Source organism: Paroedura picta, chromosome 12 (genome assembly GCF_049243985.1).
Source record: "Paroedura picta isolate Pp20150507F chromosome 12, Ppicta_v3.0, whole genome shotgun sequence".
Classification (NCBI taxonomy): Eukaryota; Metazoa; Chordata; class Lepidosauria; order Squamata; family Gekkonidae; genus Paroedura; species Paroedura picta.
The window spans coordinates 52317434-52342681 of NC_135380.1; the positions used below are offsets into that span (position 1 = coordinate 52317434).

General features: G+C 56.8%; 2 protein-coding genes across 10 annotated transcripts in view; one reads left to right on the forward strand and one right to left on the reverse strand.

Moving 5' to 3' along the window:
• Positions 1–11903, forward strand: part of SETX (senataxin) — a 64324-nt gene extending 52421 nt beyond the window's left edge. For 6 of the 7 annotated variants that reach the window (XM_077307010.1, XM_077307011.1, XM_077307008.1 and 3 more), the window contains 6 exons: positions 1254–1441; positions 1833–1925; positions 4544–4708; positions 5954–6052; positions 7052–7139; positions 10160–11903. In XM_077307010.1, the coding sequence (XP_077163125.1) occupies positions 1254–1441; positions 1833–1925; positions 4544–4708; positions 5954–6052; positions 7052–7139; positions 10160–10885 (1359 nt within the window). In that variant the 3' untranslated portion in view covers positions 10886–11903. Of the gene's footprint in view, positions 1–1253; positions 1442–1832; positions 1926–4543; positions 4709–5953; positions 6053–7051; positions 7140–10159 lie in introns of those variants that run through there. The other variant, XR_013226064.1, reaches the window with a different exon arrangement.
• Positions 11904–14767: 2864 nt separating this feature from the next.
• The window catches only part of NTNG2 (netrin G2), a 137264-nt gene continuing 126783 nt past the window's right edge, over positions 14768–25248 (reverse strand). For 2 of the 3 annotated variants that reach the window (XM_077307018.1, XM_077307019.1), the window contains 5 exons: positions 22039–22095; positions 21369–21443; positions 19380–19547; positions 17524–17658; positions 14768–15807 (listed from right to left, as the gene is read on the reverse strand). In XM_077307018.1, the coding sequence (XP_077163133.1) occupies positions 15584–15807; positions 17524–17658; positions 19380–19547; positions 21369–21443; positions 22039–22095 (659 nt within the window). In that variant the 3' untranslated portion in view covers positions 14768–15583. The remainder of the gene's footprint in view (positions 15808–17523; positions 17659–19379; positions 19548–21368; positions 21444–22038; positions 22096–25248) is intronic. The other variant, XM_077307020.1, reaches the window with a different exon arrangement.

Consider the following 25248-nt stretch of genomic DNA (forward strand, 5'->3'; position numbering starts at 1 on the left):
TGCAGCAGGTGGTTTTCTCCTGAGCAGAACGAATCAAAAGGGAGTTTGAGGGAGGGGTTCCTAAACCCGTCTGCGACTGCCCTGCCCCACAGCCCAAAGGCCTCCCAGCAAAGACAGTTGCGGGGGGGGGGGGGCTACTCTTGAGGGGCTTGGTGGAAGAGGGAAGAGTCGGCTTCTCCTCCGAAGCCGGGTGCAGAGTCACATCCCTCTGCCCCTGAGGCTGCGCCAACCTCAGTGCCTCCCTTTGGTTTTGCGTTCCTCTTCAGAGTAATTTGGGGGGCTGGAGGGGGGGGAGGCACAGAACTATCCCAAGCCGAGTGGAGCACATGGTTGTGGCCCAGTCTCCTGAGGCCTGGTTGCGGGGGGGGGGGGGGGGAGGGTACAGGACCCAGCAGCTGCGTGGAAGCTAAGTCAGTCCCGCCGATTTGGGTTCGGGGATGGAAGCAAGGCTGGATAGAAATGTTGCAAATTCAGATTGTGAATGGCAACTGCTGCACTATGGAACAGCCCATCTGGATTACATCCCTCTCTGTCCCAAGGTCCCCAGCAGTCGAAGGGGAGGCGTGAAGCGCTGGTGCCGGGGCAGTCCAGAGAGTCCTGAGCATAGTAGGAATCTGAGGAGACCTGCCTTGAAGGGTGCTGTGAGCCAGCCAGGCCTAGCCTGGAGTCTCCCAGGCTGCTACCAATCCAGCAGCTTTTAAGAAGCCGTGTTGATCTTCTTGTCCTCCACTCACAGGACAGGGTCATAACCAGGGAGGCCGAGGGGCAGATCCTCTCTGAGCCCCCGAGCTCCTTGGGTGACCTTCTGTCAGTCACTCACCTGCAGTGCACAGAAGGGTTGTGAAGGTAGGAGGCCGATGGGGAGACACAGGAAGCCAGCTGCCTGACCCTGACTCTCAGACCCTTGGTCCAGAGAGGTCAGCCTAGTCCGCTCAGACTGGTGTTGGCTCTCCAGGGACTCGGGCAGAGAAGGGTCTTCTGAGTCACCTCCTGTCGCCTCCTCTCTTCAGCTGGAGGTGCTGGGCGCTGAACCTAGGACCTTCGGCATGCCAAGAAGAGGCTCTGCCACGGAGCCATGACCCTTCTCTGCACGTGCCACCCGGTGCCTGCATGGAGCTGTTGTAGATGTGCAAGATAGGAGATGATAGTCCTTAACCCCAGGGTGGCTGGAAGATTTTAGGAAGTAAATCTCAATCAACCTTAACAGCTTCTGGCTGCCCCTCTCGCTGCTTCCCCCTTTCCCGAATTGGCAGAAAGCTCAGGATTACCGTTATGACCAGTCCCTGATGGGCCGTCTGTGCCAAAACCTGGAGGAGCAAGTGCAGCAGCGCCAGATCGAGGCGCTCCCTGTCCTGCAGCTGACGATGCAGTATCGGATGCACCCGGACATCTGCCTCTTTCCCTCCAACTACATCTACGGCCGGACGCTGAAAACCGACAGGTATGTCTTGCCCCTGGGGAAAGGCTGCCCTGCTGGGCCCCACCGTCATTTCCTCTTTGCCCACTTGGCGGCATGCTCTCAGCCTAGCCTACCTCACAGGGCTGTTGTGGATTTGAAAAGGAGTAGAGGAGAGCAGTACAAGCCACTTTAGATCCCAACTGGGGAGGGAGGGAGGCGGCAAGACACAGTTGCAGTAAATAAAGTGCTTTTAGCAGCTGAAAAGCCGTCAGTGGTGTGAGCCCACTTGCCTTCCTGAAGTGGCCGAGTCGAGAATTGTGCCACATCCGTTCACATAAAGAGAAATATGCCGGCGTTTGGCAAGGGCACCGTTGTCCTTGTGACCCCCCCCCCCCTGGCATGCAGCTCTTGCCTTATTCTCATGACTTCCCAGGCAAACGGAAGAAACCCGATGCTCTTCGAAGTGGCCGTTCCAGTCGTACTTGTTGTTTGATGTGCGGGATGGGCAGGAGCAGCGGGAGAGTGAGTAAGTCTGTCGGCGATCTCGGCTCCCATCAGTGGGTTGACCTCATGCGGCCAGAGGGGGTCGGGGCCATCTAGTCTGACGCGTAGAAATCCTCTTCCCCGCAGTGACCAGCTAGATGCTTCTGGGGAAGGGAGGACTCTGTTGAGGCTCTTTAGCGCACTCAGCTTGCCTGCCGGGTCATGCGCTGGTGGCCAAATGGGACTGTTCCTTGCTTGCTGGTTTGATGCCCATAAGTTGAAGGGTAAGAGGGCGAGTTTGCACAGCAGTGCAGGTTGCGAGCGGTTTTCAATGAAGGCCGTTCCCATATTCAGCTAAAAGGCAGCCAGTGAGGCCCCTGCGTCAGTAGATGGCTCCAGAGCCTTCGTTTGGAGGTTGATCTGATACATAAGAGCATCAGAAAAGCCCTGCTGGATTAGACCAGGGAGGGTCCATCTAGTCCAGCATCCTGTCTCACACAGGGGCCAACCAGTTCTTCTGGAAGGTCAATAACAGGGCACAGATGCCAAGGCCTCCATAAGAACACCAGAAGAGCCCTGGATCAGACCACAGGTCCATCTAGTCCAGCATCTTGTCTCATACAGTGGCCAACCAGTTCTTCTTGAGGGGCAACAAAAGGGCATAGAGTCTGAGGTCTTTATAGCAGCAGTCCTCAACCCCCGGTCTGGGGACCAGTAATGGTCAGTGGATCAGTCGGTAACGGGCCGCGGCTCCTCCTCGTCCTCTTCCCCAGCTGCAGCCTCGGGGGCTGCCCTGCCACTCTGCCGCTGGTTCATCTTAGGTGCTCTCCAGCAGCCGCCATGGCTGGGGCTCCCCCTTGGCATGGCACTGCACAGCTGCTGCTGGCAGCTCCCCCAGCGGGCGGTGGGAAGTCGGGGGCACCAACGGGAAAGCAAGTGGAGCAGGGGCTCAGGCAGCGGTGACGATATCCCTTGGCAAAACTCTACCCCCTTCCCTGGGCCTCAGTAAAATTGTCAAGCGTTGACTGGTCCCCAGTGATAAAAAGGCTGCGGACCTCTGCTGTATAGGAACATCAGAAGAGCCCTGCTGGATCAGATCAATGGTCCATCTAGTCCAGAATCCCGGCCCACAGAGGGGCCAGCCAGTTCCTATGGAGGGCCAGCCACAGGACACAGAGTCTGACGTTCCTTCCTGTGTTCGGAGGCTGACTGTCCGTTAAGGGCAGAGGTTCCATTTTCATAGAATTGGAAGGGATCTCCAGGGTCATCTAGTCCAACCCCCTGCACCGTGCAGGGATTCACAACTACCTGCCCGCCCACAATGGCCCCAATTCCATGCCCAAGTGATCCCCTCTACCCACCAAAAATCTCCAAAATCCAGCCTGGCCTGGAGGAAATCCACCTCCCATCCCACAGTGATGATCAGCAATTCCCTGAGTATGCAAGGAAGGGCCACAATCCCTCCCTGCCCACCCACTCACCATCTGCCTCAGTTCATAAAATCAGCATTTCTGTCAGATGACTCTCCAGCCTCTACTTAAAACTTCCAAAGGAGGAGGACTCACCACCTCCTCCCGAGGAAGCCTGTTCTGCTGAGGAAGCTTGGCTGGTCACCTGTCATGGCCCTGCGTATGCCCGGCTAGGGCAGCACATAACCACTGATCGACCTGTCCTCTGTGAATCTGTCTAATCCCCTCTTAAATTTCTTGTCTGTCCCTGGGGCCCTCACTACAACCATTGGCTGAAAATGACACTTTTTAACCCCTCGTGTGATGCGTTCCTGTTGCCCGTCCTGAATCTGCTACCCATCCTCTGCATCAGATGCCCTCAAGAGAGGGGGAGGGGGGGACATTATCTTAGTCAGCTGTCTCTGGCTCAGGCATGATTGGATAAACGTACACCATGCACCTTATTAGCGTCTCTTTTCTAAACTGAAAACTCCTGGACTCTGCAGCCTTTCCTCATAGGGGAAAGCGCTGCTCCCACCCACCAGCCATGCAGCTGTCCTGACACATCTCCAAAAGGCAGAAGTGGCCCCTTGAACGCAGCCTCGCCAAGGTCTTTGGGCACTGCCTCACATGCTCAGAGGACCCAGGGGGCAGAATGCAAGGCGGAATGGACTGTACCACTTGAGGCTGCGGGTGGAGGGTCACTTTTTAGGACACTCAGAGTCCCAAGAGACAGAGAATCCAGAGGGCAAGCAGAAAGAGGAGGGTGTCCCTTGCTAAATTTGCGTGGCTTTAATGCCAAAAAAGTTCACAGCATTCTTAGCTGGCAGCAGTCCACTTGTCTGCATGGGTGAACGAGGCCCCAGCTAGCTAGCCAGCAGCCCGATGCTTCTGAAGAGTCCCTGCTGGAGTGCCTGTGCTCTTTGACAAGCTGCAGGAGACACGTTCACGCTTTTTGTCTTTTGTGCAAAACTGTGTCTTTTGCTGGCTGCCTCACGCAACACTTCCGCCCCAAGGCTGATGCAGTCTGGGCAGGGAAATATGGTGAAACGGCCTCAGGTTTTCAGAGATGTCCTAGCAAGGACAGGCAGCCTCTTGCTTAGTCATCTCCTCCTTGGGTGCTGGCCAGATGAATGTCCCGTTAAGCCTGCAGCAGGGAGCAGAGTTTGAATTCTGCCTCCTTTCTCCCCTCCCCCTTCTTTTTTGTCTTCAGTTCCTTTGCAAATCCCCAGGAAGTCAAGCTGGTGATTGAATTAATGAAGCTGATGAAGCAAAAGAATAAGCAAATCGGCTTTCACCAGATCGGAATCATCACCCCGTACAACGCACAGAAAAGGAGAATCCTGAAAGAGCTGGATAAAACCTTTGGAGATAACAGGTGAAAGCCAGCAAGCCTCGAACCAGAGGGGATCCAGCCGATGGAGCTCCTTTCTGTCTCCGTGGCACCCAGCAGTTGCCCTTCCACTGCTCTCCTGCACAGGCAGTTAAGACGCTCAGAGGGCATCCGTCTTCCCTGCCCCTTTGAGGGAGGAGAGCTTCCTTCAGCACAGTTCTCAGCGGATCGAGATTAGACCAGGATGGTCAAGTGTAAAAGTCCTTGCTTGTTGTTTTGATCTTGGAATAGATCCACCTGAGCCAGCTGGATGTCTGGTTAGGAGGACCGACTTCTAATCTGGCAAGTTGGGTTGGATTCCCTGTTCCCCCACATGCAGCCAGCTGGGTGACCTTGGGCTTGCCTCAGCACCGAGAAAGCTGTTCTGACCGGGCAGTGATATCAGGGCTCTCGCAGCCTCCCCTCCCTCACAGGGTGGCCCCCTCCTCCTCCTGTTTCTCTCTCCTCCTCCCAACCTTAGCTCCAAATCTAAGGCCTTCTCGCCCCTCCCTCTGCGCTCTCCTTCACTGAGGCCTGACTCACCCTCTCTTCCCACCGTCTCCCCTGCTGTTGAGCTGTGCAGCTTGGCAAGGCCTTGGGCCAGGAGCTAGCCCAGCTAGCCCTGTGCTTGAGGCATGCCCAAGGGCCACAGGCATCAATGGCATTGGCATTTTCACAGCACTGCCCAAGTTCTTTGGCTTCCACAACTGCCACGTAAAATACCCCAGGCATTTGGGAGCTAGAGGGCTGAGACTGGGAAATGGAAGCCGCCACTGCTCCCCTCCCCCCCCCCCCCAATGTCTGCCTCTTGCCCCGGACTCAAGGGGAGATTGGGGGCGGGGCCATGGCTTAATGGCAGAGCGCCTGCTTGGTTTGCAGAAAGTCCCTGGTTCAATCCCCGGCATTTCCTGCTGCAAGGATCAGGTAGTTAAGGGTTGTGACAGACCTCCACCTTCCCCTGAGGCCTGGGACAGCCTCTGCCAGTCAGAGGAGAGACCTGGGACTGAACCAATACTTGGATGCAGCGTAAGGCAACTTCATGTCTCCCCGTCATCTGGGCTCCCTCCTGACAGCAGAGCCACGCAGGGAATGCCAGCATTCTTCCCGGTCTCCCTGGCTCTTTCCTGATCCATTCTGTGTTCCACACAAAATTTCCTTGGAGGATTACAGGTGAACTTCTCAATAAAGGGTTTTGTGCACCGCAAGAAGGAAACCGGTGTTGAAACCCTAACCCTGCCCCCTCCCTTTCAGAGCCGTTGCCGTGGACACTGTGGATGGCTTCCAGGGCCGGGAGAAGGAATGCATCATTGTGACCTGTGTCCGAGCAAACAGCACCCAGGGCTCCATCGGGTAGGTCACGCCCACAGACCGCAAGGGGCTTTGACCTGCCAGCCCTGACCTGGAGGTAGAAGGAGCAGTCGAGAGACGGAGATCCCCACCAGCACTGCTAGCTGTTTGCTGTGCCCAAGGGGAGCCCAAGAGAACTGGACTGGAGGCCACTGGGAAAGGAGGCTGCTGTTTGCTTGTTCACCTGCCGGGAGGTGGAAACCCAGAGCTGCAGAGGGCCCCGAGGGGGAGCCTGTTGAGTGTGAGGCCTGGGCGTTTGTCCCTGCTGGCCAGTCTGGAGGGATGCCTGTCACCATTCCTGGCTGAGCCAGAGAGGGTGGCCCGAAGGTGGAGATACCGGGAACAGGATCCTGGAAGGCTCAGGGAGTCCAGGTCAGGCACCCAATTCCAGGAGGAACCGGTCAGCTGCCTCACATGGCCTCCTGCAAAGGGCACCGGGCCCTGCCCCTGCTGCTCTGCGCTTCACAACCCGGCTGTGTGGCCAGGCAGAAGTTGGGTGGGCATAGGGAGGGCAGTCAGGTAAGGGTCAGTAGGCATTTTGAAAAAGAAATCCCCCCCCCACACTTTTTGCTTCTTTTAGGAAGGGTGAAAGGTCACCGTGGCACTTCTGGTGCCTTTCTGTTTTGAGCATCACCTTTGCAGTGAAGAAAATATTTAGCCACAGGTCTAAAACAGCAAAAAGTCTTCACCTGAATCACAACAAATATTCTCCGTCCATTAGCGGGGTCATGCCACAAAGGCATCCCTAGGTCTTGACATGTGAAAGGAAGCTGAGTTTATGTTTTCAGGGGGGGGGGGGTGCCGGCCCCGCAGCCCAGCTGCACTTCTGCAAGTGACCTGCAGATCCAGGCGTGGGGAGAGAACACCTTGGGAGGAGGGGAGAGGCCCAGCCGGTCTCCCGGGCCTCTGAAGCGTGGCTGAACAGGGTCCTGTTGGGTTTAATGGAAGCAGCACCGGCATTGGTGAGCTCAGCCCTCCTCTGATTGTGCTTTTGGTCTCCAGGTTTTTAAAAAGTCTTCAGCGCCTGAATGTCACAATTACGCGAGCCAAGTACAGCCTCTTCATCCTTGGCCAACTGAAAACACTCATGGTAAGCAGAGGCTGCTAAGAGCTCAGGTCTGTCTTGTCCCAAGAGGCCCCCACCGTGCCCACAGCCCCCCATGGCTCCAGACAGAAACCAGGTTGTGATGCTCACAGGCAAAGAAGAGTCTGGCAGCAGCGGGTAGATGGTGGCAGCTGGGCAGAGTGGAGCCTTGGATCCTTGTTCTCAGGGGGGGGGGTGGCCATCTCTGCCCCCTCAGGCCCCATTTGTGAGTGCCCAGAATGCCCTGGCTGCTCTGCGTGAGAACTCCTGAAGCCAGACCAGCCAGTTGCTCTTGAAGCTTGGGAAAGGCCTGTACGTCTGACTCAGCCTAGGGCCATTTAGGCTTAAAAACGTAAGGGAACCCATGTTGGATCAGGCCAGTGGCCCATCCAGTCACACAGTGGCCAAACCCCAGAACCCATCAGGAGGCCCGCCAGCAGGGCTGCAAGAGGGCCAGAGAGTCCCTGTTGGGTGAGGCCAGTGGCCTCTCCGGCTCAACACTCTGTGTCTCAGTGGCCAAAGCCAGGGGACTTGCCAGCAGGGCCGGAGGCCCAGAGGCCGCCCATGTTGCTCCCCAAGCACCAGGAATTCCGACATGCCTGCCCCAGGCAGAGGGCCCCAGCTGTCCCTTGTGGCGAAGAGCCCCTCATGGGCCTCTGCTCCTTATCTGCCTGTCAGTGGATATCCCGCCCCATTCCCAATAAAAAAGGAAACATTTGCACTGGAAGAAACAGGCGGCAGTTCGGACAGTCATGAGCATCAGCTATTCATTTATAACTGAATATTAAAAAGATGGAAGCTATGTCTGCGGTGAAATTATACAATTTTTCAAGGCTGATGAAGAAGACATTGAAATGGGTCAGGACTTTCTATTCCTTGGCTCAGTCATCAGTCAAAGGGCGGCTGCAATACGGAGGAGGCAGGAGGAGGCAGGGGCTGGGCAGGGCAGCCATGAAGCACCAGAGAGGTTCCTAAGTGTTAGCGGGGGGGGGGGGGTCACTGGCAGCCAAGACCAAGATCCTTCTTACCGGGAGTTCTCCCTGTTATTATGGAAGGGTGTGAAAGTTGGGCAGTGGGAAAGCCGGCAGAAGGTTGATTTATTTGAAACGGGGTGCTGGGGGAGAGCTTTAGGGTTGCCTGGGCCGCCCGAAAGACAAGCGCGTGGGTCTCAGGTCAAATCAAGTCTGAACGTTCCCTAGAAGCTGAAATGACCAAATGTACTCTGGTCAAATTATAGAAGACAAGTCACTAGGAAAGACAATAATGCTAGCAAAAGGGGAAGGCAGCTGGATAAGAATGTGCAATGGATTCAGCCAAGGCCTTCATTTTGCAAGACTTGAGCAAGGCTGTCCTCTTGTACCTTCTGCAGGTCATTCATTCATAGGGTCACCACTGTCCGAAATGATGTCACTTAATACACACAGAGAGAGAGAGAGAGAGAGAGAGAGAGAGAGAGAGGAGAGACGCCGATTCCAAAGCCTGCCCCAGGGCTGCCAGGTGCATCTTACGGCGCTCAGGCCTTGGCTGGGAGCCCTCTTTGGCGCAGAGCCCCCGGCTCACTGCTTGGCTTCCTGCCGCTTCCTCTGGGGAGCTTTGCTGGATTAGACCAAAGACTCCCTCCCGGGCCGAGCATCGGCTTTCACAAGCACATGGAGAACCATCCCCAGGAAAACCCCAATGGATAGTTTTGGGTTTGGGTATATTGACCCTGAAAAATATTATCTCCCAATATTCCTGAATCCTGTCCTGTCAGAAGTGTTGCATGTCAATAAGGGTCTTCTGAAATTGTTCAGAAATGCTGAATTTTTTGGCTCCAAGGCATTTAAAGGGACTGAGATTCCTTTAAATGCCTCTGAGGTATTTAAAGGGGCTGAGATCTCTTTAACTGTCTCAGAGTCAGAGCCCGAGATATTTAAAGAGGCCAAGATCCCTTTATATGCCTCTGAGACGGAGTCTCAGGCTTCACTCGGCCTGAAGTCTTTGCTACCGAAGCCCCCCTTAAGTATGCAGGCGCCTTCCCCACGTGATCCCGGATCCCCGTGGCAGTGACCGCTGAAGCTTTTGTCCCCTGGTTGCCGCCCGAGAAGTTTGTTGGAGCCACTCGCCTGTCTGGACTGGACAGGACAAAGAGAGTGTTGCTTATTTGCAACAGAACCTGAGGAAGAATCTTGAGCAGTAGCCCTGGGCAGGAGGAGACGTGGCACTGGGAGCGCAGGAGAGGCTGCACCCACTGGACACCTCTGTGTGTGAGAGGGCCAGCAACTGGCAGCGGTGGCTCCGGCACCCAGAGACCCTTGGGAGTTGGCACTGGGCCCGAGGCACGACTCCCAGGCAAGAGAAGAGGGTGGCGAGGAGGGAAGAGCCCTTCCTGTTCCAGTCCTGAACTGCAGCTGCTTCTCCACTAGAGGGCCCCCCACCCCTGCTGGAAGCAGAGGGAGACCCCTGCCGAGGGAGGGACGGTGTAGCCAAGGGAGCGGGCACCCATTCGGCACGTGACGGGCTTTTGCGGCTGTGAGGGGCGACTGCGTGTTCATAAAACTGGGCTTGCTTTTCTGTCTTTGGTGATTCTACTGAGGTTTGTTGCATTCCATATCAACGGGCACAAGAATCCGAGGGACCTTTGGGGTTCCTAAATGTTCTCCTCGATTGGTGCCTGAAGTTCTCCGGGTTAAGCCCACGGCCGCACTTCTACATCCGTGATTCAGGCCAACAAAGCGCTCCGAGGAGTCAGAGAAAGTCAACAGTACTTCACATAGATGGATTCCAGCGGGCCGCCGGGTTGGTCTGAAGAAGCACAACAGAATCGGAGCCCAATGGGACCTTGAAGACCAGCAAAGAGTTATTCAGGGCATGAGCTTTCGTGTGCTCCCGCCTTGAATAAATCTTTGTTGGTCTTCAAGGTGCCTGATTGGGCTCAGAGTGTGTTGCAGAATTTCAGAGACTTACTCAACTCTTGTTTGAAACCTGGAAGTCGGAGGCCGCTGCTTCCCTCACAGCTGTTTGATTTGTGTTGCTTCTCTTTGTAGGAGAACAGAGACTGGAACGAGTTGATTCAGGACGCTCAGAGACGAGGCACGATTGTCAAGACCAGCCACGACACTTATAAGAAGGACGCTGTGAAAATCCTGAAGCTCAAGTCATTGCCCCAGAGGTCACGCTCCTTGCCCAGTGTTGCCGCGCCAGGGGAAATTGTGCCAGGGCTTGAAGGCCCCGTCAGCAGCGAGCAGAAAGACGACTCCGGCCAAAAGCAGAGGGATGCCCGGCAGCCCTCGGTCAGCGCCAGGCCCTTGGCAGAAGTGAGCCACTGGCTCCAGTGCCTCCCTGGGCCTCACGTCCCCTCCCAGACTCTTGCCCTTCCTCCCCAGGTGGCATCTGCCCAAGGGAGGCCACAAGACCCACGGCTGTCACGGAGGGCTCCGGCAGAGCGGGCTTGTGTGGAGAATGGAAATTCTGCCCCAAGTAGTTCCGGGGGGTCTTTGCCACAGGGCCTCGGTGCTGTTCTTGGGCAGAGAAACAGTCGCAGCAGCAGCAGCAGCAGCAGCAGCAGCCTCCTGGCGGTGGCCTCTAAGAGCGAAAGGTCTGGGAAGCCTGGTGCTGCCAGGGAGGCCAAGGGACTGGGCACCGGAGACCATCGGAGCCAGGAGGAGTGGAAGAAGGGCCAGGTCTCGGCCTCCAGGAGCAGGAAGCCTTCTGCGGAGGGCCAGGAGAGCGGAAGCCCATTGGCTGCCAAGAGGCGAAGGACCACCTACTAGCCTGCCAGTCTCGGCTCTGCATGATCCCCTGTGACCCTGCCGGCCGGGGAGGGAGGAGGCCTCACTCTTGCTCCGCTCCCATCTGCAAGGCGATGCCCTTGGCTAGCTTTTGTGCAGGAGAGGCAGGTGCTTCTGAGATGAACGGCAGCTTGACAAAGCCCACTCTGTAAATGTTGTGAAGCCACGTCTATTTGTATAGCCCACTCAGAAATGCTTTTGAGGCTGGACTGCCTTGGGCGGTGGCCAGGGGGGCTCCTTCCTGGCCCCTGCAGCCTCCAGCGAGGGCTCCGGCTCTGGCTGCTGCCCTGCCCACTCCCGCCCTCCTGAGTGGGGGGCTGATTTGTTTGCATACATTGCAATCCTTTTTGATACTGGGGAAATGGGTCTCCCAGAATGTATAGCCGTGCATTTAAATTTGAAAAGGACCCCTGCAGCCCCCGCCCAGGAGTTTTTGCAGCAGGGAACTTTCACTGAAGTGCCTCCCATTTTTGTTGGTGTTGCTGAAATCCAATTAATTTGTGGGTCTCTGGTGGGAAACTCCCAAGCGAAGTCCCTTCTGCTGACTCGGCTGAACTTTGCAGCTCTTTTGCATTGTGGGGTTTAGAGTTTGCTCCTCTGTTTTGGTAAATAGGATCTGCAGAGCAGTCGGCTCTAGTTCCCACCGTGGCTGTGCGTTTTCTTTCTGCTGCAAACGTCAAAAGTAGCATGCCCAGATCTCAACCCAGCCCCACAGCAAGGGAACTGAGGGGCATTAAGGTTGCAGCCCCTCCCGCCCCTTCCTCAAAGGGGCCCCTCCCGCCCCTTCCACTTCACACTTTAGTGTGACATCCAGTTATTGGACAGGATTTTAATTGACTAATTCCAAAATACACTTGCTTCCTCTACACGGAACACATGGAAACAAAAGGGCCAAGTCATTCACATGTTGGGAGAGCTGTTACTTGTGCTGTGTCCCTCTGTGTAAATAAACGCTATAGCCTTTTTTAAGAAGACCCACAAATGAAATATATAAATATGACCGAAGCCTCGTTTTCACTGGTCTTCCTGTGTCTGGATTCTGGCTTAGGGGTGGGAAGGTGCCTCATGAACAGGGTCTGTATGCCAGAGGGGGCCAACTGGCTCTCCTGACATCCATGGACTACAATTCTCATAAAGACCCTGGACATCTGTAGGGGGTGTACAGGAAGAGTGTATTTTTTCAGATTTGGTTTGAACCTGAAAAACGTTGGGAAGAATATGAGAATGCCTAATTTCTTGGGCTCCATTACAGCCAGTAAGAACCATAATACTCAGTGATCCCCATAGCCTATTGAGAATTGGTCCAGGCATATTGTTGGCTTGCTTGGGAAAGGGGGGGGACAGTTCCCAAAGTTTTAAAAAGATTAGATCAGAGGGTCCAATTCTATGCCCCCCTTCCCCCCAAAAAGATGTCCCCAAACCTGCATTGGAGGGAAAGGCATTTGAACTTTATAGAGAATGGGGTCCCTTTAAAATTTAAAGACCTTTTAAAAAACCCCATAGTGTGAGTCAACTGAAGACATCTAAAGGGCTGACAGTCCCTTTAAATACCTTCTCCAAGATTTAGAGCTCACTCCAAGGGCATTTTAAGGGATGGAAAGCCCTTTAAATGCATTTCAACTGTGGCAGTTCCTGAAGAATATTCCTTGCTGACTGGTCCAAGTAGGATAATGGAGTGTTGGTAATCCTGGGCAATGAGGGGGGGGTTGGAGGAGCAGAGATTCCGTGGGACACTTTTCTTCTCCCAGATGCTTGGAGTGAGTTCCCTGCCTGACGACATGAATGCCACTGCATTTCTGCAAGCCCCGTCAGGAGGGGGAGAGGTGGTGTGTGAAGCAGGCCTTCTGCTCGCTAGAGTGTACTTTTCAGCTGTCCCTTGTTCTCGGAGTGTTAATCCTTCCTTCCTTCCTTCCTTCCTTCCTTCCTTCCTTCCTTCCTTCCTTCCTTCCTTCCTTCCTTCCTTCCTTCCTCCCAGCAGTGGCTTTTACACTCTGAAGATTCTAGGCAAGGGATGTAAGCACCCAGTGTGAAGGCACCTCTGTTTTTGTAGCACCTCAACAGCCTTGAAAATGCATTCTCTTTCCGCCTGGGTCTAGCACTGCTGAAGTCCACGACCTTGAACTAGCTGCAAGGCCCCAGATCTACCCGTCATGCTCTGCCATTTCTAGCTCTGTCCCACGCTGGGCCACCGGGCACCACATGTTCTGATCAGCACAGGTCCTCCAAGGTCAGGCAGAGGGGCTTTCAGGCCCGAGTACCCAGGATCCTTTTTAACTGGGGGTGGGGGTGGGGGGCGGAGAGATACGATGCCGAAGTCAACCAAGAGAACTTTTCCTCTCTCCCCCAAAATATGACAACATGGAGCTGACAGGCTAGATCCAGGATGGAGAAAAGGAAATACCTGACACAGAGGGAGCTTCAAATGTGGAATTCTCTGCCAGGGAAGACAGTGATGGCCACAGGTGGGAAAAGGGATTAGATTTATGGAAAGTGAGTTTAAGAGTAGCTCCCAGCCTTGGTGGCTAAAGGGAACCTCCATTTCTGGAGCAGTCAACCCCCGAATGCCAGAGGCAGGAGGCAACACCCGGAGAATGCAGCGGCCTCTGTGCTCTGTTGTTGGCCCCTCAGAAAAGCTAGCTGGCCATTGCGTGAGGCCGGACGCCTGACCAGATGAGCTCCTGGTCTGATCCCACGAGGCTCTTCGGTTCTCAACTAGGGAGCTCGGTTCCTGGGCTCTCGCTGGTGTCAGAGCCGAAAGTCGCCCTACTGGGATCCTCTTGGTCTCCCGAGGAGAGTGTTGGAGTGATATTTCCGTAGGCCAGGGCCAAATGCACATCGCGCTTGCCGGATGCCTTCGGAATCTGGTCTCTCTGGACCTCCTGAAAGAACGCTTCTTCTACAGAGACGCGCTAGAGCATTCTTTCTGCCCGCCAAGCAATGCTGCCCTCCCTCTCCCCCCACCGGTGCCTGTGGAAACCTATATCTGCGTGTGCTCTTGCAGGTTCCTAGTGCAGACACGGGCACAAGCGTGAGCTGCCTTTTGGGGTCCCTCCCACAGATGGCAAAGCAAAAAAGGACTCCCTCAGGCATTGCTGGCAGATACGGGTCAGCTGGCTGAGAAAGAACATGTGCTCATGTTGCGTATTATGGAGGAGACTGGGGATTGTACTGGACAGTTGCACCTCAGGGGAAGTAACCGTATGCTTTGCCTCCATGCCTCAAAGGGGCCCCTGGAAATACAAACGCCATCTACGTTCTGCTACAGAACTGCTCTGGAGCACGCAAACCAGCAAGCTGCCTGTCCTGCGTCTGACCCTTGGGGCCCGTCGAGGTCCATGTTGCCTCCAGGGGACCGAGCAGCAGAGGTCTTTCCCATCTCCCACTCCCTGGTCCTGTCAGCTGGAGATGCCAGAGATCAGGCCCAGCCATTCCTGCATGCCAAGCCACTGCTCTGCCCGGGACAGAGACAGGGAATCCTTACCTACGGGAATCTTCCTAGCAAGTGTGTGGCTGTTCTTTCCTGCCAGGTCAAACATCAGCCATGAATTCAGGCAGTCCTCTCTCTGCCTCAGTGTCCTGTGTGTAGCATGGGGAGAATAGCACTGGCCTGCTCTGCAGAGCTGTTGCCCGGATCACTGTCCTCCTGAGCAACGCCCTTTGAGCACTGCACCCCGGTTGGAATGCTCAGGAGGAACACTAAACCCCACACCTTTTCCCCTATTGAGGAAGGCCCTTGTTTGCGACTCTGCAGGGATGCCCGAAAAGGAACCAGAGAGCAGGAAAGGGAGAGTCATTGTCCTGGAAGAACCTCTGCCAGTAAATTAATGGAGGATGCAGGAGGGAGAAAAATGGAGGAACAGCAGCAATTAATAATTTGCTTTACTGTAGTAGGATTATTACACCATAGTGCTTATGGCAAAATGTCTCCCTAGAGGCTGTGATTGTTACTCTTTTTTTTTCTTTAGAACATTTATAATCCAAACAAAAATAATTCTCTACAAAAAAAGTGTCAGAACCGTAAACTATACGGCAAAGCCTGGATAACGACGTTACGTGTCGGGGTGGAATGCAGCAGCCACCTTTCCTCCAGCCTCAAGAGCAAGAAACGTAAAACGGAACTCTTGCAACCAAAGGATAAAAAGTATAAAACTTAACAAATTCAGCAACTTGATTTGTAGGCAACAGTACCGTTTACGCCTGGGCTGGCTAGAGCAGGCCTATGCTGCAAGTCTGGCCGGTCCCTTTGGCTTCCTTAAGCTGCCAGACTCCCTGGGGAGTGATTCTTCCCGAGCCACAGACTGAAGGAGGAAAGCAAAGGGGGGACGGGAAACCTGCACAGAACCTCCGGGCCTGGCCTGTTGTGGCATGTTTTTGGCAGATTTCCTCACACCCTGTGCTAAGTGGAGAGAGAAAACGGTCACCACTTGAAAGAAAGAGGAAGCAATGCGACTTTTCCACCCTCCCAACTGGGGGGTCCGTCCCTGGCGGTCTCTGCAGCACAACGTTCCCGTCCAGTAAAGCTCCCGCAGAGCCTTGGGCAGAAGGAAGACCCAGCCCCTCATCTCTGGGACGGGGGTCAGAACCGGCAGCAGCAGGGGGCCCTCAAGCAGGATTCCCTCCCCTTCTCTGCAGGTCCTCGTGGGGGGCAATTATTCCTCTTGGGCTCTCGTGGGGGGGGGTTCAAAGGTCGCCCCAGTGTTGCAGCTGCAGAGCCAGAGAGCTGAGGAGGAAGGCGGTGGGGCTGAGGAGCGGGTGGGAGGCCCCATCGCAGTCCTGGCGCTCCCCTTCGCATCTGTGTTGCTCGCAGAGGACCCCCTTGAAGCCCGGTGGGCACAGGCAGCGCTGGTTCTCGTAGCAGGTGCCCCCATTCTGGCACAGCAAGAGCTCCTCATCGCAGACGTTTGCTGGGGAAAGAAAGGGGAGGAAGCGGTTGGGGGGGAGAAGGCTGCTTTCCAGCGGGGTGGGGTGGTTAAGAGTGGCAGCCTCTAAGCTGGAGAACTGGGTTGGATTCCTCACTCTTTCACATGGGCCAGTCCCAGTTCTCTCAGAGCTCTCTCATCCCCACCCCCTCACAGGGCATCTGTTGTGGGCAAAGGAGGGGGGAGGTGTTTGTACACCACTTTGGGACTCCCTCGGGGGATGAAAAGCAGGGTATAAAAAACCAGCTCTCCTTCTTCCCTGGGGGGGGGGGGATGCCAGGGTCTTGAGTTCAAATGCTTGCAAAGAGGCACGTTCCTTGCACAGGGTTCTGAAGTGCTTCATCCTCTCATTCATTTTATCCTTCTGCGCCCGACTCAATTGTTGGGCACGGCACCCGCTGGCTCCCTTCTGGCCTCCGTTCCGTCCCGTGGCCGGGGTGATGCTCTGCGGCCCACAGTGGCTCAAGCAGGGGCTGGGCGGAGTGGGAGGGGAAGGCCCTGCTTTCCGCCGGCCGACTGCCTGTGCTCCTCCTGGAGAGGCCCACGAGCAGCAGGGCCCTTTTCTCTGCCCCCGAGAGTCCCTGGCACAGGAGCCTCTCGGGGGGGAAAAGGGGGTTGGGTCTCGGGAAAGGCTGCTGCCGAGTCCCGGGGGCCGTTTGGCAACCTCAAAGGGCTCCAAAGGCGAGAGGCGTTCAGGGGTGGTTTGCACAGCTGCCTTCCCATAGAGACAAGAAGAACTGGGGTGGGGGGTGGGGGGTGGGGAGGGGGGTTGTGCCCTGATTTTACTATTCAAAGGAGTCTCAAAACAGCTTTCTTTCCTAGCCCTACCACAGATACTTTGCGAGGGTGGTAGGGCTGAGAGCCCAGAGAGAACTGGGACTGGTTCAAGGTCACCCGGTTGGCCTCACATATTTCAGGAGAGCTTCCAATCGCCTTCCCTTCCTCTCCCCACAACAGACGCCCTGTGAGGGAGGTGGGGCTGAGAGAGCTCTGAGGGAACTGTGACTGGTTCAGTCACCCAGCTGGCTGCAGGTGGAAGAGGAGGGGAGACTCCCACCCAGTTCACCAGACTAGAGGCCGCAGTACCACGCGGGGGAGGAGGGGGCAAGGGTGATGCTGCTGCCCCTTCAACAGCCTGCAGCCCCTGCCCAGACCAGTGGCACGGGGAGACGAAGCCAAGAGCGTCCTGGGGGCGCCCTATTCCCACAGCCATGATGGGGCTGGCTCAGCCTGGGTCACAGTTTGGGCAGCTCTGCTTTACAGTGGAAAGGTACAGTGGAGGGAAGGTTGCCCCCCCCCCGGCCCTGCATTTCTGCTCTGCCGCCCTCTTAGCAGACTCTGCACAGCCTTATCTCCTGCCACACAGGCACTCGCAGACGGTCACAAGCCATGGAGGTCTCCCACTCGCTCCCGGACTCTGTTGGCCACCTGCCTTGGCCTGCGGGAGCAGGGAGGCTGCCGGACACCCACGCCGATGGCCAGCGGGGCGAGAGGCGGGCGGGTGTTCTGTGGCTGCCTTTCCCCGGGATCTGACCTCGGCCCCTCCAGGACAGTCCTGCCCACTCAGACTGGGCTCCCGGGCAGAGGCTTTCCACCCCCCCCCCCCGCGCCACTTGCCCAGCCCAGCCCAGCCCAGCAGGGGGCCTTCCACTGAATTGGGCGCTGCCCCCTCCCCTCCCCTCTGCTAGGGGCCGTACTTACGGAAGCAGCCCTGTCTCCAGTAGTAGCTCGGCAGGCAGTCTTCGCACTTGGGCCCCGTGACGCCTTCCTTGCAGTCACAGTAGCCCGTGTCGTTGCAGCGGTTGGCCACGGAGCCAATTCGGTTGCAGTTGCATTCTGCACAAATGACACCCAGTCAGGCATAGCTGAGCGGGGGGAGGGGGCGGGGGGGGCTACCAACCTCCAGGAGTTCTCCCAGAATGCCAGCTGAGTGCCAGCCTACAGAGACCCACGCCCCTAGAGCAGCGGTTCTCAACCTGGGGGTCGGGACCCCCTTGAGGGTCGAACGACCCTTTCATAGGGGTCACGGCAGAGCAAGTAGCTTGGCCGGGCGGGGCCCTTCTACACTTGGCCGGGGGGCTGTTGCCTTGTGGGGTAGATCGAGAGAGCATTCGCCTGTCTGGAGCAAGAGCGAGATCAACTTGGTGGGACAAGAGGCAAAAACACTCATGAACCACGGATCTTCATGCCATGGGTCATTCTCAGTTTAATTTCTGTGAAAGGACACTTGCCTAATTTTAGGATTGGGGTCACCACCCCATGAGGAACTGGATTAAAGGGTCGCGGCATTAGGAAGGTTGAGAACTAGTGTCCTAGAGGGCAACGCCCTAGGCATATCCCCCCCCCCAAATCTCCCGGACTAGTCCTCAAGTGCCCTGCCCTTTTTCAGAGGGGTGGGATGTTCTCAAAACACACAAAACAACTCTCCAAAAACTCCAGAGGAGAGCTGGGGGGTGGGCCTGTCGAGGGCCTGGTGCTTCTGGCTCCACCCTTTATACCTGCTGCCCAAAGACCCAGCAGAGCCCTTGGAAGTGCTTTTGGGGGGGGGGAGGCTTGCTCTAGGAAAGACTCGGGTGGGGCTACTTCCCCACATTAACTCAGAACTAGAGCCAATGAGGTTAGGTCTCCTTCCCCTTCAGATAACCAAAGATAGCATCCTCTCCCCCCCCCCCCCCGAGCTTTGGTGGTCGCAAAGGTTTCCACCAGCCTTTTTTCCCGTGAAGGGGGGGGGGTGGGGTGGGGTGGGGGGGCTGCTGCAGGGGGACAGTCCCTCCTTCTGCTGCGAATTCTGAGATCAGTTTTCTTGGAAGCACCAAAGGAAGCCTCTAAGGTACCCGTCAAGAGTGCTGCGCCATGTCAAGCGCCCGGCATTTCTAGAGAACGCCACGTTAGGGCTAGGGCTGGAGGGGTTTGGCTGCTGCGCTGCGTGGTCCTTCCGGTCCTCCTCCAGCCCCTGGCCCGGCCCAGGACCGAAGAGGGGCTGCCCCGGCCAGAGGCATTTTGGGGCTGACGGGGTCCCTGTGAGTCGCCTGCCCTGCCTGTCTTCCTCCCTCAGCTGAGGGGGGAAGGGTGCGAGGGTTCTCTCTTCTGCCCTGCAGGAAGGGGCTCATAAGCACCCCAGTAGCTTGTCCTTCTCCTGCCCTCTCTGTCTCCCTTGTGGGTTGAAGGGCCCCCGGTTGGGCGCTTCTTTCTCCGGGGCTTTCAGAACCTCGGTGCTGGCCCTCAGCAATGCCCTGCGCCAGTGAAACAGAAACCTCGGCTCAGGCCGGGGCAGGAGAACCCCCGCCTAGCCGCCGTCACTCCCCCGTGCCCACCGTGCCAGAGAGCAGCCGGGTTGGGTCAGCAGGAGGGCTGTGGGGCTGGAGACCAGTCGCCCTGTAGAGACTGGCAAGTGTTTCCGGAAAGGAGCCTTTGAGGGTCAAAGCTGCCTTCCCCAGACGCCTGGCTCAGAGCCCCCAGGGCGGGCTGGTCTCTCCGGGGCTCCTGGAGTCCCATCCAGCGGTCCTGTTGCCAGCCGGCGTGGGAGACGCCACCGTCGGCCCAAGCGTCAGCCTCACCTATGCAGACGTTCTCGTCGTCGAGCTCTGCGGAGCTGTTCCGGTAGAAGCCCAGGCGGCAGTGCTGGCAGTGCTGGCCCCTCGTGTTGTGCTTGCAGCTGATGCAGGTCACCAGGTTCAGGAAGTCGATGAAGCTGCAGCGGGTGGAGTGGCCGTAACACTCGCAGTCTGCAGAGAGCAAAGGGAGGAGGCGGGGGGAGGGGTGAGGCACTGCTCTGGCCTGGCTTCTCCTTGATGGGGAAGACCGCTGGGGGCCACGGAGAGGGACAGTGAAGCCAGCAAGACCCCCCCCCCCAGGAGGAGATGCTTTCTGGGTCCCTCCGGGTGTGGGGCTGAGAAGGGAACTCTTCCCCTTGGAAAATCACAAAGATGTCCAGGGACACCTTCAAGACCAGCAGCATTCCCATAAGAGCTTTGGTGAGTCACCAGCCCGGTCCTCAGATATGTTTCCAGACCTAGCTGGAGAAGGCAGCAGTGAAAGCTCCTGGGGAAGAAAGGTTTGTGTTAGAAGAGCCCCTGGGCTTTGCCATTGCCACGACGGCCTTCGCAGCCTCATGCGGGAGCGCCCACCAGAGTTCAGCCGCCACGTGGGGCCTCCGGGGGACCTCCTGGCCTCACCACTGATCTCGAGATGCCAGAGATTGCCCCCCCACCCCCCGGGGGGAAACGGCTGCTTTGGGGAACGGACTCTTTCCCATGATGCCCTGCTGAGGTCCCATCCCTAAGCAAACCTCCCTTTCCCAAGGATCCAACTCCAAATCCCCAGGAATTTCCCAACTGGGAGTTGGCAACTGGAGGTCCCTAAGGCCTGTGGGGAGTCCACACTCTCTCTTCGTCCACTTTGCACAAGCCAAGAGACCCAGCACCTCTGGCAGCGGGGTGGAGAGCGAGGACTCGTGGCCACCATCCCCACATCGCCCCCTGCGTGCCTGCTCCTACTCCTGTCCAAATACTGCCGCCTCCCTGGCAAAGAGTGAAGCAAACGGAAGCCTCTGCAGCAGCCAGAGCTTCCCTGCAGGAGCACGTGTGCCTATCCCAGGCGATTCCTTCTTGAAGGTCTGCCTTTGATTGGGCGGCGGGGGGGGGGGGAGTTGGGGGTTGGTGGGTTCTTGTGTCCTTCCCATGAATGGCTGAGTTCTTGCCAGTTCATCCCCTTCACTTGGAGAGCAGAGCCCAGCAGGGAGGCATCCCCGAGCTCTTCTTGGAGGCCAAGGGCCTGCGTGCTCCCATGGAAAATGCCTCTTGCTCCAAGTACAACGAATGTGATGGCATGCAGGCGCCACAAGCTCACAGGGACGTGGGGAGAGGCAGGCGTGCAACAGGCTTCATGAAACAAGCAATCCAAAGCAGGGAAGGGCCTCCCCCCCCCCCGCAACCTTTCACAGCTTCCTTCAGAGGAAATGGGGACTGTGCTACTCCCTGGAAGGGCCCGCCTGTTAGGCCACGGTGGCCCTCTAGGCTGGCCCGAGCACTGCTGCTTTTGAACACTGTACTTTTCACAGCAACCTGGCACAGAAGAGGTAGCAGATGAAGCATTCTCTACCATGTTAGGAAAATCATCACCCATTAAGTTCTGCCCCACAGCTCCTTTTAAAGACCGGGGGGGGGGGGGAGGCAATTGATCTATTGGGGGAGGCAGTCAATCTACTGACTGGTCCCCTTCATCTCCTCTGCTGCCGAAGGGATCCGAGTTTCCGGTGCTTGTGAAGTACAGCAAGTGCTCATTCTATGACCTTGTTCTGGTCCCCCAGGAGGCCTGGTTCTTCCTAAGCGGGTAGGACTGAATGCTCTGCCATGCGCCCTCCATCCCTCCCTGCGCATAGAACACTTAACACAACCAGGAAAAAGCTCCTCGTTGTGGCAAGTCACTTCCTAAACGGAGTGGCCCAGCATAGATGCAGAAGGGGCTACTCGTGCGGTGCAGCCTTCCCCTTCCCAAGACTCCTGAGCCTTCCTGCGCCTGCCTCCTCCTCCTCCTCCTCCTCTTACCTTTCAACGTGTCAGTGGGTGCCAGAGGGACTGAGTGGGACTTGAGCCGGATGAGTTGGGAGACCTTGGAAGAGGCTTGGGGAGATGAAAAACACCACTTGTTTGAAGTTGCCACTCCACACGCAAGACACGTCTCCTACGAGCAGCTCAAGCGCTACATGGACCTCCACTCTGCACACCCCTCCCAGCACCCCTCTCAGCTTCTGCTTTCTGCTCCAGGGATGCAGACGGGGCTTCTTGCCGATTCCCCAAGACCTCCTGCATCAGGGGGTTGGAAGCTGCAGCACAGCCTTCTGCCCTGCGGAGACTCCCCCAAAGCCCACCAGCCCCAGCCCCACTTCCCGGAAGACAAGATTCTTGTCTGAGGCTCTCCTTCAGCCCCCTCTCCTCCATCATCAACTGCTAGGTGGCCATCTCCATGTTTGCTCCCTCGCTCTCTAAAGCAGCGTGTGGCAGGACAGCGCCATCGAGAGAACCATCCTCCCCTTTGCCCTGGCGCAGTCTTGCTGGGCAAGCCCTGGTCTGCTAGCACGTGCTGAGGGGTGACCCTCCAGCCCAACGCAAAAGAGAGTCCTCCACACACACACACACACACACACACACACACACACACACACACACACACACACACACGCTCAGCAGCTGAGTATTGCAGGCGCACCGGCAGTACCTGCTTTCTTGGAATGTTTCCGGCCAGGACCGTGGGTGGCTTTGCTCTTGGGAGGGGCTGCATTGGAGAGGAGAAAAAATCAGCTAACTCCTCCCGGAAGGGGGGGGGGGGAAGGTGTGTGCCCAACTTGTGCTCCACACTGGGCCCCTACAGGGGTTTTTGTGGCTACCAGCGGCTTCCTCCTCCTGCTGTAGGTTCCCTGCTCTGGGCTAGGAGATGCCTGGGATTGGAGGGTGGACTGTGCATCTGTGGTGCGCATGAATCAACAGCCCACGAAGAACATCCCACAGGGGGCATCAGGGGAGATGTGCGGTGGACATACTTAGATCGGTAATAACATCCTGGTATTTTGCAGGTAGTCTCCTTGCTGTGTCCGGATTTGCTCAGGGGGAGACTTCCTATGACTTTGAGCCCACTTCCTCCCTGCTTGCCTCCAGAACACGACTGAATGAGGACAACCGAACAGTTAGACAGCTAGTTAGAAACCTCTGTCTTCTTTACTTACAAAGTTGTTCCTCTTCTAAATAAAACTATTTTAATCTTTTAAGCAGCTTGGTGCTTCACCCTCTTTGCATAATGAAACTCTGCCTACAGGAGCCTGAGGAGGGTAGAGTTTGGGAAGGAGAGGACCTCAGGGGGCTGCAAGACCATGCAGTCGTCCCCCCCCCCCCCCGAGCAGCCGTTTCCTCCAAGGCTCTGAGCTCTGTTGCCTGGAGATCAACAGTAATTCTATCAGATCTCCAGGCCGCACCTGGAGGATGGCAAAGCTAGTCCACAGACACAGCCCCAGTGGCTGTGTGGCTCAAGAGGCGTGGCCATGAACGGGGCCAACTGCTACCTGGGAAGCTCTACGGATTAGGGGATGATGCCTGGGGAGGGCAGAAGGCGGGGGGGGGCAGGGGGGCTCAGTGGAGCATTGGCTCTATCCTCTGAATCCACCCTGTCCTCCAAGGAAACGCTTTTCTGGGCTTCAGCTGTCATTCTGGGAGAAGTGGGGGGGGCTGGAGGCTCTGGCCCCCTCCTCGCTGTGTGTCCCCCCAATGGCTCTCTCTGGGCACAGCACCGGCCCTGCTCCCCTGCGGGGCGGCGGGGAGACCCCTTGCATAAGTGGCAGTGCTGCGCCCCACCAGACCGCTTGGCCCAGGCTGCCGCTCCCCCTGGCGCAAACGAGTGCCGGTGGCCGCTGAAGAGAGAGCCGGGCAAGCGTCCCTCCAGCTGGGTGCGCAAAGGCCAGGCAGGCGACTCGCGGCTGGAGGGCTGCCCAGAACCCCCCCCCCCCCGCACAGGAGAAGGAGCCCCCGGAGGCAAAGGCTCAGCTGAGGTTGAAGGAGGGGGAGGTGAGAAGACAGCCCGGACCCCCCATGCCATGCCACACCTGCCCCCCCCGATATTCACACCCACGGCCTACCCACCAAGCCCCCCTGACGGAGGCAGCCAGTTCCCTCCCCTGTGGCCACGTCCATCTGGGCAGAGACGGAAAGGCTGCAGGTCCCCCTGGAGCTCCCACCCCCGAAATAGAGTGGGACAGGGGGACAGGCACCACGGGGTTGAAATTATTATAACTTATTTTTTAACTTTAATACTATTTATTTTACTTGTATATGTGTGATTTGAAGCTGCCCACTGCACTGGGCCTTGGGGAAAAGCAGCCAAAACATCAGGGGTAGTCAAACTGCGGCCCTCCAGATGTCCATGTGTGGCTCGGATGAGGATGGCTGGCAGGGGCTCATGGGAATCGTAGTCCATGGACATCTGGAGGGCCGCAGTTTGACTGCCCCTGCGATACACGAAGGGAGTCTCTGGAGGCTGCACCGGAGACTGAAGATGTGGGACGGAGGCAGAGAAATTTGCAATCCTTGGTCCCCATTGAAGAACTCAGGCGTCAGCAAGCCTTGTCCACGGAGGAAATATTAGCCTGGCAATTGAGGCGGGTGAAAAATATGGAATGTAATGGATATTCCTTCCGTTTCATCTTTTATATTCTTTATATTCTCTCTTTTGCTATCTCCTTTGCCCTTTGGATCTTTGATCTTATTAAATTTAAAAATTAAAATTAAAAATTTAATAACATACTAATAACCAAAGAGGCCGAGGGAGTGGTGAGGGTGCCCTTTCCCTAGGTGGGCCGAAGGGTGCTTTGGAGGGGCAAAGAGCCAGGGCCAGCCACGCCCTCCGCCCCTGGGGCACGCGGCCCGGAAGCACCCTTGTTCCCTTACAGCCGCAGTCCGGTCGGAGCGCCTGGGGAGACATTAAGCCTCCAGGAGGCCAAGTGGGATGATGAGAGGGTCGGGCAAAGGGGTGGCTTCGCTTGAACTCCGGTGCTGCAGAAGGCTTCGGTGGGTCCCATGGACAGCAAAAGCCACAAGTGAGGAAATGCTACAGGCAAAATCACAACACTGCAGCTCCCTTGCTTTGGCCCCATCATGCGATCCGACTCAGTGGAGAAAGCAGTTCTGCTAAGATTGCTCAGTGGACCAAGGCAACCAGGCAGACACCATCGAGATGGACCCTGCCCAGAACACTGCCCGGCTGAGGGATCGTGGCGGCAGGTGTGCCACGGGATCGCCAAGAGTCGGACACGAGTGGATGGCTGACAACCCCAACCACACCGAAGGGGGCCTGGGCCCTTCCGGAGCTTCAGTGGCCAAAACGCTCACCGCCTGTGGGATCACAGGGCGCTTGGCATCGCTTCCTGCTGTCCCCACCAGCCTTGGCATCATTCCTCGGGGCAGCACAACCCGTGGCTCCGGAGCGGCTTGTTTTCAGACCGATGCAAGTGCTCTTTGCCCTGACTTGAACATCCCAGGGAAGCTCCATCTCGGAAGGGAAGAGTCCAGGACTGCTGCACAGAGGCCGGCCATGGCCAATGACTGCTGGCACGCTCTCCTGCCTGAGCCCCCCCCCCCCTCCTGACGGTCTCAAAGGGGAGGATTTCCAGCTGGGGGAACAGCAGGGGTGCCAGGCTTGATTCCCAACACCAGCTGGGTGACCTAGGGTTAGTCACAGTCCTCTTAGGGCTGTTCTTACAAAGAGGTTCTCTTAGAACTCTCCTACCCCCGCCTCCCTCACAGGGTCTCTGCTCTGGGGAGAGGAAAGGAAAGTGATTGGAAACCACTTGGAGACTCCTTTGGGTTTAAAAACCCACGCTTTCTCTTCTTCTCTGTGCCTGGTAAGGCTCCAGGGCCGTGGGTTTGTTTGTTTCTCGCTGCT